The sequence below is a fragment of the Accipiter gentilis genome, chromosome 12, assembly GCF_929443795.1.
Source record: "Accipiter gentilis chromosome 12, bAccGen1.1, whole genome shotgun sequence".
Classification (NCBI taxonomy): Eukaryota; Metazoa; Chordata; class Aves; order Accipitriformes; family Accipitridae; genus Astur; species Astur gentilis.
Genome location: NC_064891.1, coordinates 35,737,057 through 35,751,970, shown reverse-complemented (window position 1 = coordinate 35,751,970; position 14,914 = coordinate 35,737,057). Strand labels below are relative to the sequence as shown.

At 39.5% G+C, this 14,914-nt stretch overlaps 1 protein-coding gene across 1 annotated transcript in view; it reads right to left on the bottom strand.

Moving 5' to 3' along the window:
- Nucleotides 1–14,914, bottom strand: part of TSPAN5 (tetraspanin 5) — an 84,838-nt gene that overhangs the window by 18,013 nt on the left and 51,911 nt on the right. Inside the window, exon 2 of the mRNA XM_049815503.1 lies at nt 5,692–5,742. Within this exon, the coding sequence (XP_049671460.1) occupies nt 5,692–5,742 (51 nt within the window). The remainder of the gene's footprint in view (nt 1–5,691; nt 5,743–14,914) is intronic.

The following is a 14,914-nucleotide window of genomic DNA, read 5'->3' as shown; positions in this document are numbered from 1 at the left end:
AGCTATTTCTTTTCCATTTCCTCCACAATGGGAAAAAAACCTTCCCTGCTGCAGAATCCCATTACTGGCGGCGGGGGGGGGGGGGGGGGGGAGGCAAATGGTCAGAAAAAGATTCAGCAATACAAGATCTTCTGAAACATTCCTTCTTTGCAAACAGAGGATTAGCCTTTGCAGAAGCTTGTCTGCAGGACTTAAAATCACTGGCAAACAGGAACACGTGGGAATGATGGGAAATAAAAGTATTTCCAAATGCATGATTTTAAAATGGAAAAATGTCTCTCTACTTTGTTAGTCACAAAATTCATACAGTTTCTCCATGCTGTGCATCTGAATGACCATGGGAAACAGAACAATAGTCATTGAAACATGCCAAATTAATTCCACTCCAGAATTTTGTCTCTGCAAGCAAGAAACTAGGTGGGGGATGTTTACGAATCTTATTTCCTTGATTTTTGTTGTGTTTGTATCTCTCACAGCAAACAGCAATAGCAGCAGAACTTTATTTTTCAAGTGTCTAGTGAAGGAGAAGAACTAGTCTAGCTGTCTTGTCATGACAAAGCAGAGTTCAATAGGTGAATAACCAGCATAAATACATGCAAGATACAGACTTTGACATTTTTCAGGATTAATGGTTACAAGGTGTGGGAACACTACTAAAATTATTTAAGAGGCTGTTTAGATAATGCATCTTTATGTACTGAAATTTAAATTAAATGTAATAGCAAATACTAGTATCTCTCTCCTCCCCAGCCCTGTAAAATCCACACACAGAATCCTAGCTTAGAAGCAAGATGCATGCTTTGGGTATCCTTCAGCCCGTAAGGACCCACAGGCTATGTGCACAGTTTCCTTGCTGGCAATTGTTTTTAAAAGAACTGTGTGATAGACATGTATGCACAACAATTATGGAGTAACTAGTGTATCACTCCCTCTTGATGTCTGCCACTCATGGGGACAGTAAAAGAAGTGAGATTTTTTTACTGAAAACAACTGTAGTTTTCATTTCAGGGCAAGAAGAGACAGACTTGGTCTGACAAATCGTGACTTTTTTTATGAAGGGAGTTTAGCCTGTCCCAGAACACCAAAGCAGGCCTAAATCACCTTGTATCAACATGTAGTAGTCTAGCTTAAAACTTGAGATCCAGATTTAGAGCTCCTGCTCAATTAAGAATACTATGCTAGCACACAGAGGAACCATACTGGGTACCCCAAACTGCACTCAACTTGACATCTGAGATAGAGTGTCTTCTAGTTATGCTGATTTAACAAGAAAAGCCTAGCAACCAAACTTATGCACATAATCAACCTCTTCCACTTCTCCCTTTTCATTTCAGTCAACCTTACACATGAACGAAGTCTAATCAACAAATTTTGCAAGGATCTGAAGAATTTTTTTTTCCCCACTTTAGTATGTCTACCTTTGCTACCTCCGACTTAAAGTATGCCCCAAACCCACAGTGCTTCCCTAAAAACTCCCTCTCCATGGCCAGTCTTGTAAGGTCCCAGAAGACATAACAGCAATTCATCACTTAGTCTCACTGCTCTTGAATATAAATCTCCTGCAGGTAGTGCGAGAACCAGGAAGCTTATTTTCACAAGTACCTACTGGTATCACACCACGAACACTCCCAGTGAGCCTTAAGACCACGTTATCCAATATATACAAGCAAGGAGGGAAATAGGCATTTTTTACAAGCCTAGGTTATTTTTTAAAAAGTCACAGAAGAAATTACTTGAAGTGATTTAAAAAGCCAGTGAAATACAAACATTTTTCCCCTGCTGCTGGGCAAAGATAGTATAAGTTGCTTGGCCTTAGTATAGACTTTTTAGTACAGACTCTTTATACATTAACAATGTTCATGTTCATGTCACTGCTAGGGGGAGGTGGGAGGGTGAAAATCAGCTGCCATGGCTGAACTTTTTTATGGTACAAGCCCAAGTCTAGCATGCCTGAAAACACTGAGAGATTGTGAGCTATATAGTGCAACCATGTATAGATAGCTTTATTCATCTTCTGAGTTTATTGCCCCACCCCACCCCCCAGCTCTCTTTCAGTTTCATGACTCAGAATGCTAATTGCCCAGTTTTTGTTTAGGGTTGGCTGACTGGCTGTCAAGCCAATTCTATTGCCTATTTGACAAATGAGCTCTTTCGCTCCCTGCAAGGGCTGTAGGGAAGGTCATGAGACTCTATAGTGTGCTTTTTTTCTTCTTTATAACAAAGTTTAAAGGGGAGAATTCAAGCCAGCTTAGCAAAAAAGAGAAACTAGCCACCAAACCCATAAATCTACCCCAAACTGTTTTTATCCGGCAGCAAACGGGACTGCTGTAAAACATGGATTATTTCTTTACATCCTGCATTTTTAATGTGGCCTGGCACACTATCTTTTTATCTTAAAATATTCTGTGAAGCAGCAAAAGTATATGAAGTTGATGGCTGGGTTATAAAACAACACAGCTGGATATAAAGCCACACAATTCAAGATAGAAGTAAATCAAAATCCTCCCCACCACCAAATCAGTTTACAGTAGAGGATTCCTTCTGAAGACCCAATCCTGCAAAAAAACCTTACAAATTTATGTTTACACATTAAAAAATAGCAGCACCAAGCTCAACTTTGATAAAGACTTAGTTCAGTGGGACAGCAGCTGTCTACAGAATGGTTGAGGTTGGAAGGGACTTCTGGAGGTCATCTGGTCACCTAGACTTGTCTGCCTAGGACCATATCCAGACTGCTTTTGAGTATCTCCAGAAAGGGAGACTCCACATCACCTCTGGGCAAACTGTGCCAGTGCTCAGTCACCCTCACAGTATATAAAAAAAATAATAACGTTTCCTTATCATAGAATGATAGAATCGTTTAGGTTGGAAAAGACCTTTAGGATCATCGAGTCCAACTGTCAACCCAACACCACCATGCCCACTAAACCATGTCCTGAAGTGCCTTGTCTACATGTTTTCTGAACACCTCCAGGGATGGTGACACCACCACCTCCCTGGGCAGTCTGTTCCAATGCCTGACAACCCTTTCGGTAAAATTTTTTCTAACATGCAATCTAAATCTCCCCTGGCACAACTTGAGGCCATTTCCTCTCATCCTAAAGGACAAGGATGTTCAGAGGGAACCTCCTGTGTTTCAGTTTGTGCCCATTGCCTCTGTCACTGGGCACTACTGAAAAGAAGCCTGGCTCCATCCTCTTCGCGCTCTCCCTTCAAGTATTTATATACATTAAGATTCCCCCAAGCCTGCTCTTCTCCAAGCTGAACAGTTCCAGCTCTCTCAGCCCTTCCTTGTAGGAGAGATGCTCCAGTCCCTTAATCATCTAGGCAGCCCTTTGCTGGACTCTCCAGTACATCAGTGTCTCTCTTGCACTGGAGAGCCCAGAACTGGCCCAGGCGTGGCCTCACCAGTGCTGAGTAGAGGGGAAGAATCCCACCCCTCAGCCTGCTGGCAACACTCCTAATACAGCCCAGGACACCATTAACCTTCTTTCTTGCAAGGGCACAGTGCTGGCTCATGTTCAACTTGGTTTACACCAGGACCCCCAAGTCCTTCTCTGCAAAGCTGCTTTGCTGTCTTGTAGCATACCATTGCAACAGCCCATAATGCCCAAGGGACATCCAGGCTAGCCTTAGGCAAGGAGCAGTCTAGCTAGAGAAGTGCTTTTCAGTTAAGTTACAGATCTCTCAAGTCTTCAGCTTCACCTACTTGGCTTTCACCTCACTCCCTAGCTGCAGCAAGAATTCTGGGATGTAACTGATCTGCCCTCCACCAAGTTGCATAGAGCCTATGGGTATCTGGAACTTGATCTTGCTGACTGCAGCTTCTGCCCGTTGCCTGTCCTCTAGAGAGCCGAGTGAAATAAATGTCTCAAATTGGCTTGACACAAGTCCATTTTTCCATAATTCTTGCTACAAAAATCAAGTCTGTGCTCAAGAGCTCTGCAGTTCAGCTATATCTATACTATATTTTGGCTGATACAGCCCTGAACTGAAACAGTCTACACTAAGCACCGCAGGACACAACAGTTAGAGAAGCTGGGGAGAGATGCTCGTTTTCAAGGGAAGACCTGTGCTTTAAAACAATAAACAGTATTTTAATTATTAATTTTTATAGAAAAACCTACTACATATACAGCCTGAGTTAATGCATATTAAACTGGTCTAGGTGGTTTTATTTGCTTGTCCTAAAAACAACATGGCATTTTCTCCCAGTTTCAGGATCTGATTAAAAATGGTTTAAGATGACTTGTAACAGATGTCCAAATCTCAAGCAAAAACATGAGCTTTGGCTTCTGGCTATTTGCAATTATGAATTGAATACATTTTTCAAAGGAAGTGGTGGGGGGAACCTGTCCCATATAGAAAATATGTAAAACCTAACAAACCATTATTCTGCCAGAACACCCTCTAGCTGTAGGACTGGCATATTTTAGACTTCAAACACTAGACTATAGATGTTTTCCCTTTACCTGCTCATTCATTCTAAAGAGGAATCATTTGTGTTACCTACTGAAATGATACAAAAATCTTAAAATCTCTTCTAGAAAGCAACTCCAAAATAAAGTTTTTCTCTGGGGCTTAGACAGGGGTATAAGCTCTTTGAGTGTGCTTAAAGTATTAAATAAAACATGTTTTTACATCTGCTGAATGAAATAAATCACAGCACCTCTTTCCACGCCTATTCAAACCATCCAACATGAGTATCATATGGTATGTAAATATACATATATATGGGTGTATACAGTGTGAATTAATTAATATCCCATTACTATTTGTAATTATCTACATCCAAGGCACATGCATAGAGCAATTAGAATCTAAGTTAACAACTCACTTCTGAACCAGCAAAATTTGTCCTGAATTTTTAAGCAGCAAAACTCCAGTGCTTCCAATGTGCTATTTGTTCTGCTGCAAGCGCCAGGTTTTATGCCTTAAGTGAACATTAATTTGTAACTTAATCAGTGTTTTTCATTAAAAGAAGAAAAAAACATTATATAACTGAATATCATAGCACCATTGTTATCAGCCAAGTTTTATTATTTTCAATCTTTTAAACAAAGAAGAAAAGGAAACTCTGGCTTTAATTTTAGCTGTTACCTTTTCACAAGCCAAACTCTTCATGCAGTAACCCAACACATATTGACTTGCTTTGTATATTATGTCTTGATATTTTATCTTCTTCCCAAATTCTGCAGCAAGCAAACTAAAAATCAGGCCCTGGTTCACAAATGTTTTCTCTTTCCCTGCCCTCCATTCTTCTCATTTCCAAGTTGGTTTTACAGTCTTGCAACAGAGTGTTCTAGTGGACAGTTTTATTTCCACAAGAAAAAAACAACAGTTATACTGCCTCAGGTTTGGCTTGGTTTTCAGGGCTCATTTTGTTTTGGTTTTGTTCAGTAGAGTGTTCTAGTACCTGAGCTGCAGTTTGAGCGTGCACGGATTGAAATGGTTATTTTATGTGCAAGTGTCAGCCACGATTTCTTGCCAAAGCATTCTTGGGAAAGATACCAAGGACCTTCCTGTAGGTGAGCCAAGCCAAGGTTTTATTTGACAGAGAAGCTTGATTTTGTTTCAGTAGAAACTGTGTGTGGACACATAAAATGTGCAGCATATTACTATTCCAATACTTCATCACAAAAAGAGAGAGAAAGAGGAAAAACATGGAGTTTGGTGCTGTATTCAACTTACCTTTTCATTCCATGCCCACAATCCAATCCCAAGAAATGCTATGCCAAGGAACTAAAGGAGAAAAAATAAAAATGTATCAGAGCAGGAACTATAAATCTGTGGATTTATTTATTTTTTTTTAAAAACACACATATTGAGTCATCCTCTCTGTTGGATAATCAATTTTATCAGGACTATGGGGGCTTACTGAGAGTTTTAAAGTATGTATGTAGTTGTTTATTTTACAACTCAACCATTTTAACTGGAAGAATTTAAAACTTGCACAGCTCATTCAGGGATGTTCCACACAGGAATAGTAGGTGCAATAAATGTCACTTTCTCAGCATCAAGCAAGTAAGGTTCTTTTAGAGTTTGTCAGACTCAAAGCAAACTCCACAGCCAAGTACCACATTATTTTTTACTCTTGTATTACCACCACCTGCACAAAACTGTCCTCACAGCTCTCTCCCAGTGAGAGAAAGTGATTAAAAGAAAGTCCTAAATATACATGTACTATCAGTTTTAGCAATCTTGTCCACAAAAACACAGAAAGCTGTTTAAATAGAATATAACCCGTGATTTCTGGGGAAAAAATAAAAATAATACTGGCCTAAAAAGAGTAAGAATTTTTAAAGACTCTGAAGCTGTTTTATAACCTTTTTGATACTGAATGTTTCTGTATTTCATAAAGGAAGTCCCTTTCTCCTCCAAGGGACTCAAAACCACCAAAATCAAAAGACAGTGTCTTTCCCCCATGATGGAAAAGAGAACAGCACCTATGATTTTATTATATCCCTGTATCCTCTGTTTCACTGAATAGTTTAGAGTGCATCATCTCCCTCCAAATACTACAGGGTTTCTATACAAAACCCACACTAAGGATCAGCGAAACAAGCAGAACAGGTAGAATAAATAATCTGTCTCCCAACATCACCACTACATATTTGGCATGATACAGTACCAGTCACGTAGAACGTTTAAAAAACATATAGTAGGTGTCCAAGCACATCTCTAAGTGTCCATGCACCCAACTTTCATCTCTGGTTTTTAAAACCTGAGTGCTGGCTAAAAGGAAAACTATATTCACTCTAGTTTTGGGGCATGTAATAGAATGTTGCTCAAACATCAAACTCTGGTTTTCTTTGTGGTTTCTCCACACTGCAGTGTACAGATTTATTTTGGCACATAGTGCGCTTTCTCTTAAGATTTGTGGAAACAGTTAAGTATCCTAATAATTTTTCTTTTCCAAAACAGGACAAAAGTGTTTTTCTGTTGAGAAATGGGAGGAGGCAGGAATATCAGCTTAAAAGGATTTCCCAGAAGTGATTTCAATAGCTTCAAAACAAGATTCCTTCTTCCTTATACGCTCTTCTTTAAGTGGCAATTTTAGCTTTATACTACAAGAATATCTGTAAAGTATAACTCAGTATCAAGTGGAATATGCTCACTGCAATACCCTGAAGCTCCCTAACACCCCTCGCCTCTCTGTGATGTTCTCTTCCAAGTGTGTTTCGCCAGCTGACTAAAGGACCATGCATACTACACCCAGCCAGCTCAGCCAGAAGCCCATCTATGCTAACTGGGAATAAAACTCTCCTGTTTGTCTTGAAGAGTCATGACTGTAAATATAAACAATACTACAAGCCAGTATTCTTCAAATGGAACTGTTGCAGGCTTGGCTGTATTTTAATACAAGATAAATGGAAATTTTTCCTAGGTGGAAAAACAGAACTGCTGGTCCAGAAAGTCTGTTATTTCAGCAGCCTTAATTGTCTACAAAGTAAATGAGATGGATTTGAGAATGTCAGTACAGCCTCCTGTGATACAACATGTGAGCCAAAAAAGGTCATCTTACCTGTATCGAGACTGCTCTTTTTCTATGGTTATAAACCTTGCCAGAAGAGTGTGTGTAATCCTCCTGACTGCAGTGATTATTTGAAACTTGAGATAAAGCTGTACAAGTTTCCAAATCACTTTCAGACAAATGCAGTTAAGTTCTTTTTTTGCAGTAACAGGCTCCTTTCCTTCTTTCTTACACAGCCAAAGGCACCAAGGTAGAAGGAACAGGAGTGAGAGGAAAAAAGCTTTATCATTATAAAAGTCCATAAGCTGCATTTGGAAGTGGCAAATTGTTATTTGTAGAGAGGTACAAAACATTATGTTTTGCAAATAGCTTAATATGGTTTTGAACAGAATATGCATGGAAAACTAGAATGAAAGAATTTGATCAGTGCATACAAATGTAACTTAACAGCCATACACATCAGCTGCAAGTCTGGCTCAGATCCACTAGCTTTATTAAATTTAATCCAGTCAAGTATCCTGTTCCTTCATCAGAAGTTGAGACTTAAGGGTAAGATTACCTCATGGGTTCCAAGAGGTGAATTATAGTTGACTATACAGGTCTCAAACCAGGCCAAGCTCATCTCAATTTACGGATTGGATAATAAGACTGTACTATACTAAGCTGAAGCACCTAAAAAACTGAGATTGTCAAGCTTCTGGCAAGCCTGTCAAGAAAAACCAGGAAAATGAGTTCTCAGAGTTTAAGAGGACCAAAGAATTGCATGCTGCTCAGTCCTCTCCATATCCCCAAAAAGGAAATTTCTGTCCAGTTGCCTTTTAAGCAGCTGATTAAACAGGAAAAACAGACAAGATCCATTAGGAGAAAAAGGTTCAGGATAGAATCACAAACTTTATCACAGACTGCTGTGGAAATCAAAAGCTTAATGGCATTTAGAAAAAAAGAGCTGATAAATCAATGGAGGATCCATAGCTATGGAAAAGTGATTTTGATACAGCTTCTGGCTCAGGAAGTTTTTACACTGTTTCTCACTGGGAGATTATAATGAGGAAAAGATCACTGTATGCATGCTTTGTTGCTTAAATACCTCTTGCCTAGGACAAACTCTACTTGCATTACTTGAGATAAAATACTGTACTAGGCAGACCACTGACCTAACCCCCTACAATCATGCCCTAGAAAGGCCCACTCTTGCACAAACACAGCCTGCTTTAGGGATGAAGCACACAGGAACGCTCTCAGTAATCCCCACTGGCAGAACACAGATGTTCATGAGGAGACTTACACCTCTCACCAGGATTAACTTTGGATTTTCTTGACAATTATGAAATAAACTCCTGCACGGCCTAAAAAAAAGTTGAAAGTGCTTAGCAAAAATCCCTCTGAATTTTTGCTGGTAGAACCAGAAGTAAAACAGGACACATATTCTGCTTATCTTGCAGCCCCTTCTGCAGATGTCTCCAAGACAGTCCTGTTCTGCTTGCTTGTAACCAGAAGGAAAATCTCTTCACATCTGAAGCACATGGGGGGGTGGTGAGATGGCATACACATCATCTCAGTTAAGTCTGGAAAATTTCATTTACATCCATTAAATTATTCCAATGAGTAATAAAAAGGTGGAAGTTTGCCTCATTACCTACAAAACACTAGAGAGAAAAACAGTCTCAATTCACCACAGACATCTAGTAAAACCATCTAGCCCGACTATAAATGGTCACCAGATCTGGGGCAGAGCTTATAAAATCTTGATACTTTTCTTTTTTAAACAATAATTTGCAGGAGACTATTAAAACATTCCTCTGGAGTATTAGGGTCTTACAAAAAAACTTGCATAGTAGTACTTTCTCAGCCATAAGTTTTCTATTCACAAACATCAAACAAATGCGTTTAAATTTCTCTTCTATAAAGATTATATGTATTTAAGAGTAGAATGTGTAGCTGTACTTGTACTGTTGCCCTACTTGTAAAGTTCACATGCAGTTTTCAGAAGTGGATTGATCGGTAAGTGCTTCAAGCTGCACATATCTTATTCCCAGTCTCGCCTGAATGGAGGAAAATGCTTCTTTGTTGCTAGGGTTATAGCATCATACAGCACAGCATTTCATTTAAAGGGTGCTGGATAAATGCAAGTACTAGAAAAAGTTTGAGAGGAGCTTAATTGTAGAGTGATCAGACATTACCTTTGCATACAAATTTTCATCTCAGCTGACATTCTTAAATAACTTGGCACCAGTTTTCAACCAAAAGTACGACAGCTCCAGGCCAAGCAGTAAAACGTTGGTTAACGTGCCATGTGCATAAACCAGTGTATGTTCATGTGTGGATACATTAAAGACTCATATGAGAAGGAACTATAGGGTAGCCATCTAATTTCACCTTCACCACAACAATATAAACATGCTAGCAGAAGCACGTAAAAATTGTCTGGGTTCAGAACCAGAGCTTCCTCTCAAGAGTTTTGGTTTGGTTGCGTTGGGGGGGGGGGGGGGGGGAGGGGGGAGCCCTGTATTTAGGCAGTGTGAAAACCTCCCACCTGCCCTTGCTTTGAGCTGCCACAAGAACTCTGTACACTGTGTTAGCAAGGAGACTCTTAGGGTTCCTATGCTTCAGTGCTTCTTCCGTAGCAATATGCTGTAGGTTATTCACAGAGCAAGATTCCCTTCTGTACGATTCAAGCCAGCACAGCACAGGAACACAAGGTACAGTATTTTACTGACAAGCACAGCAGTGATCAGGACAACATGAAGTGTAATATTTCACATCCTGAAATACAATCAAGAAAACACAGAACTTCTGAGCTTTGTACATATATAAAACAGCACTGACAAGTTCCTAACTGACTCTAAAACCCCAGATGATCAATTTTTCCCTAAGCACTTCCTCTGCAGCACTCTTCACTCAGAGATATTTCAAAGTCAGAATACTCCTGCTTTCTTTAAAGTATTTTACACCAAATCAGTCTTCTTGCTTTTTAAGCCAGGGCAAAAAAGGAGCTCAATGCCTGTGTCAGAGGACAAAGGATTTTGTTGCTTGTTTGTTTTTAAGTAGCCCTGACCGAGAAAGGGCACCAGAACAGAAATTAAAATGAAGTTTCTCACAGTTTTCTTCTTCCCTTTATGCCACTGATGTGTACTCCACTTTAAATATGTCAGTTTGCATTCTTTCAAACAAAACAAATAGGACATCCTCTCAACTCTCCAGCTTTCACCTGGACCAGTATCACAGGGAAAGAAGGTACCAGAAGTCTACCCTGTTCCTTCTTCCATTCACCCCATTTCCAATAACTTTTCCACTCTCAACAAAAACTGTTATAGCATTTCATTTTCATGTGGCTAAACATACATGGTGACCATGGAAAAAGGCAAACTGCTCAAAGCATACATACACATTTACATATTTGTGCTAATGCTTACAAAGAATGCATTCTCCTAAAGCCTATTTCTTGTTTTCCATGAGATATTACCAGCAGGAAAACACCATGTACTACAGTCAGTGAATGAAGATACTGCGTAGGTGACTAATTACCATTTTGGCTCACAACAACATTCAGATATAGAATGAATATAGACTAAAAGACGTCAAATCTATTTCCATTTTATGTGCAGCTTTTAAAAAAAAAGATTAAACCATACTTCACAGATAACTGTCTCAGTAATACCTTTTCTGTCCTGATACAAAACGCACACACGTGGAAGAAAAATGATCCCAGTTTCCACACATTTTGCTCAGGTGACTCAGACATGACTGATTTTATAAAATCATCCAAACTAGAGAAACATACCCAAAAACACGAGAAAAGCTGTCTGCTCCATCTTGCAGGACTCTTAGCATGATGCTTTCTAATGAAAAATTAACCACATATGACCCCAATTTTCAAAGCAAGGTACTGTGGCTGTTAATGTATCTTTCATTTCCACCAGTATGGGGTTTTCAGTTTTGTCTGACAAGTAAGCAAGGTCTATATACTCCCTCCACCCCCAAATGCAGTCAGTTGCCATTATTTTCTTATTGTCTTCTCCAGTTCTTTAACTGCAAAAGCAAGACATCTGCTTTCTGTTACTGTTGCTCTATGTATTTATTTTATTGCTTTCTGGTGGTGCAATTGTAAGCACTGCCAATCAGCTTGGAGCAAGAGTCCCTAAAGACTGAAGTCCCTCTCCTCTTGTCCACAGAAACTGATATACTGGAAAACAGAAAAAGGAGGATGAATTAGACCCTATTTCCCCTGCTCCAACTTTTGAACAACTGCCCTCAAGCCTAGATAAAATAAATTTAACTCTTTCCAAGTTTACAATGAGACTTTCCAAACTCAGGTCCTGTTGTCTAAAGAAAATACTTTATTTGGAGCAGATTTTTTAAAGCATGCAAAACTAATACATAGCAGTCACTTTGTGAAATTCTTCAATAAAAGTTTGGGGGAGTTTAGTTTTTGTTTCTATGAGATCTAGCTGATTTCCTGAAACTAGTACAAAAAAAAATCAAAGACCTTGAAGGTAAATACCCCACCACCAACCACACAGAAACATTTAAAAAGTCTACAGAGCTGAAGTAACAAGACATCTCCTTTCACTGTCATTGTCACACACTCATCTCACATGGATCCTATCCCTTCTCTTCTACTCTTCTTTACACTCTCTATTGGTCTTTGTCTCACCGTCCTCTTTCTCTGCTCAACCTGGGCCCAAAAGACTACGTAGGAAAAGTGAGAAATTCTGCTACATTCACGTGTCTGTGGGCCTCTTTCCCTGCTTTCACTTCTGAACTACAGAAAGCACTCAGTGTACCTCTACTTTTCCTGTCCAGCCTTGTCCTCTTCATCAATACCATTCCATCTCTGGTTCAGTCCTCTCCACTGCAGCTTCTCTGCCTGAAGTCAGTTTCTATTTTTAAAATCATCAAAAAATTATGTAAGTGGTGCTGTAGCAGTGTATGAAAACAGTATGGGCTTAAAACGCAACCACAAGCAGCAGCAAAGTGCAAAATGAAAATAAGAGAACTAAAAAAAAACCAAAAAAAAACCCCAAACCTGAATTCCACATCCTATATAGTACGCTAATCATTTCTCTTTTAGCCAATTTGACAATGCAAAGGCCTAAGTCTTCTCATTCTGGCCTGCAAGTAAGAAAAAGCATGAAGGCAAAGAAAGCATGTTCTGCTTCAAGCTGGGGTGAAGCAAAGTGTCTGGAAGCAGTATTGCAAATGGGTCATTTTCCAGGTCCATCTTGCTGCCCAGGGCTAGCAGCTTCCTACCCCAGAGAACAGCAAGACTTCCTCTAGCTCCCCTCTTCCTGCAGCTGTGCTGATCTCATTCATCCCAAACTACTCCACCTGAGCTTCAGGCTGTTCAGGTGCAGCCCCACCACAACTCTTCTTATTTTTCTGAAGCTACTGTTCCATTAAAAAAAGTAGTTTAACAAAAAAACCAAAAAACCCAAACAAACAAAAAAAAAACCAACCAGCCAAACAAACCAGAAAAAACCCAAACAACAACAAAAAAAAAAAACCACACACAAAAACCCCCACCACAAAACAGAGCATACATGAAATTCTTATGCTCACTTATTTCATCCACAAGCAGTGAAGTTGTAACATCTAATTTAGGCATTTGATAGAGCAAACAGAGAGGATCTGAGCTAGTCATCTTCCTTAGTAACAAATGGACGATTACATTGCCTACACAATTGATTTAAGTAGCTAAGAAAATAAAGAGTGCAGAGCCAGGAAACACAAACAGGTAGGCTTGTCAACACAGCACAATATTCTGAATGCTCAACATTTCCTTTTGGGAAAGCAGTCTCAGCTTCTAGCTGTGCTCGTAGCCTATGGAAAGGAAGTCCCAAAATCTTTTGCCCCAGCTACACAAACTGCCACATTCCAGGCTGTTTCAAATGGACTATGCTCAGAGATCCATTCTTTTCATTTCGCAGAGAAGGGAACACACGTGGAGGATAGGGGAGGCGTGAAAAGTCTGAACCAGTCTGGATAGAAAGGCACACTAAGTGAATGCCATCAGCTTTACAGACAAACTTGGGCCAAAAAGTTTAATCTGGCTCTCCTTCTTAAAAAAAACCAACCAGCACAAAAAAAGAGTGAACACCAAGCAAACAGTGAACACACGCCCAACCTGCAAGTGCACACAGAACTTCTTCCAGCAAATTCTACAATAGCTTTATTGCCTCTTACCTTCACCAAATGCTCATTCCTGGTTCTTTTTTTTAGGGGTCCCCCACAGTAAGATATTCAAAGCCATTTACAAAGAAACTGGTACCACATATATGAAGAAGTCACAGATTGAAAAGGCAAAAGCACAAAAAAGGAAATTTTCTCAACATTGCTTAAAAGGCTTCATTTTATAAAGGAGTAACTCCACACTACACATAACAGCTTATTCCAACAATGCATTTATACAGCACAGAAGGTGCATCTCAGCTGCTAACCAAAGATGATTAATTCCTGCTAAAAACACCAGTGTAAAGAAGGTACCCTGGTAGAGCAGGGGTAAACTTGAGTATAAGTGTAAAGGAGAATGTGTGCAGCATCAAACTGTTTGACACCTCCCTGCCTGCACTGCAATTTGAATCCAAGCTAGCAGAGAAAATAAACATTTTGCAGCACAAAAGTGCAAGCATAACACTACATAGAAAAAAACAGCTTATCTGAAAAACATTACTTAAGTTTTTCCCTTACCTGAAAAACATTGCTTAAGTTTTAACCAAAGGTAATAGTGTCAGAGTTTCACTTTCCAGCCACTAACCATGACAAACACATAGGCAACAGGAGAGGAGACAACTTAAAAGGCAGTGGCATGCTTTCCCAGAGAAAGATTTTGAAAGGAAACCACTCTTAACATAGCTTCTCCAGCTTTCAGACCTGCTTTTGTTTAAGAGCAAGTATATTTGGAAGCCACTTCTAAACTCTCAAGAAGTAAATGCAAACAACAAAAAAAAACCCCAAAAAGTTAACTGAGCAAGGAAAAGCAGCATCAAACATCTTTCTCCTGTTTCTCAATAATTTCATCTACTGATTTCTTTTTGAAAAAACTGAAGCTATTTTTATCTCGACTAACATGCCCATGAAAATCCAGAATGCTCTGTTTGCCTTCTGTTCCATTTCAAAACAGTTCAGCCTGGGAAATTTTCCCATTTACCTGTGCCTGTTCATCCACTACAAGAATGTAAGAATCCTTTTAGAGCATGAATTCTTCTCCTTTAATTGTATTTGCATACTTTTAGATATTTCTTCACTTGAGTTGAAACATCAGGAGATGGGAAGAGACCTTTAAATTTGGTCGTCCTCTGCTGCACAAACACTGCAATTAAACCTGTACTGGGCTACCCAGAGAAAGAGTGAGAGAAAAGGTCTTCAGCAACACACAACTGTACAAACTGTCACAACTGTGGGGCTATCAGCAAGAATCCTTCACTAGTACCTCATGGCCTT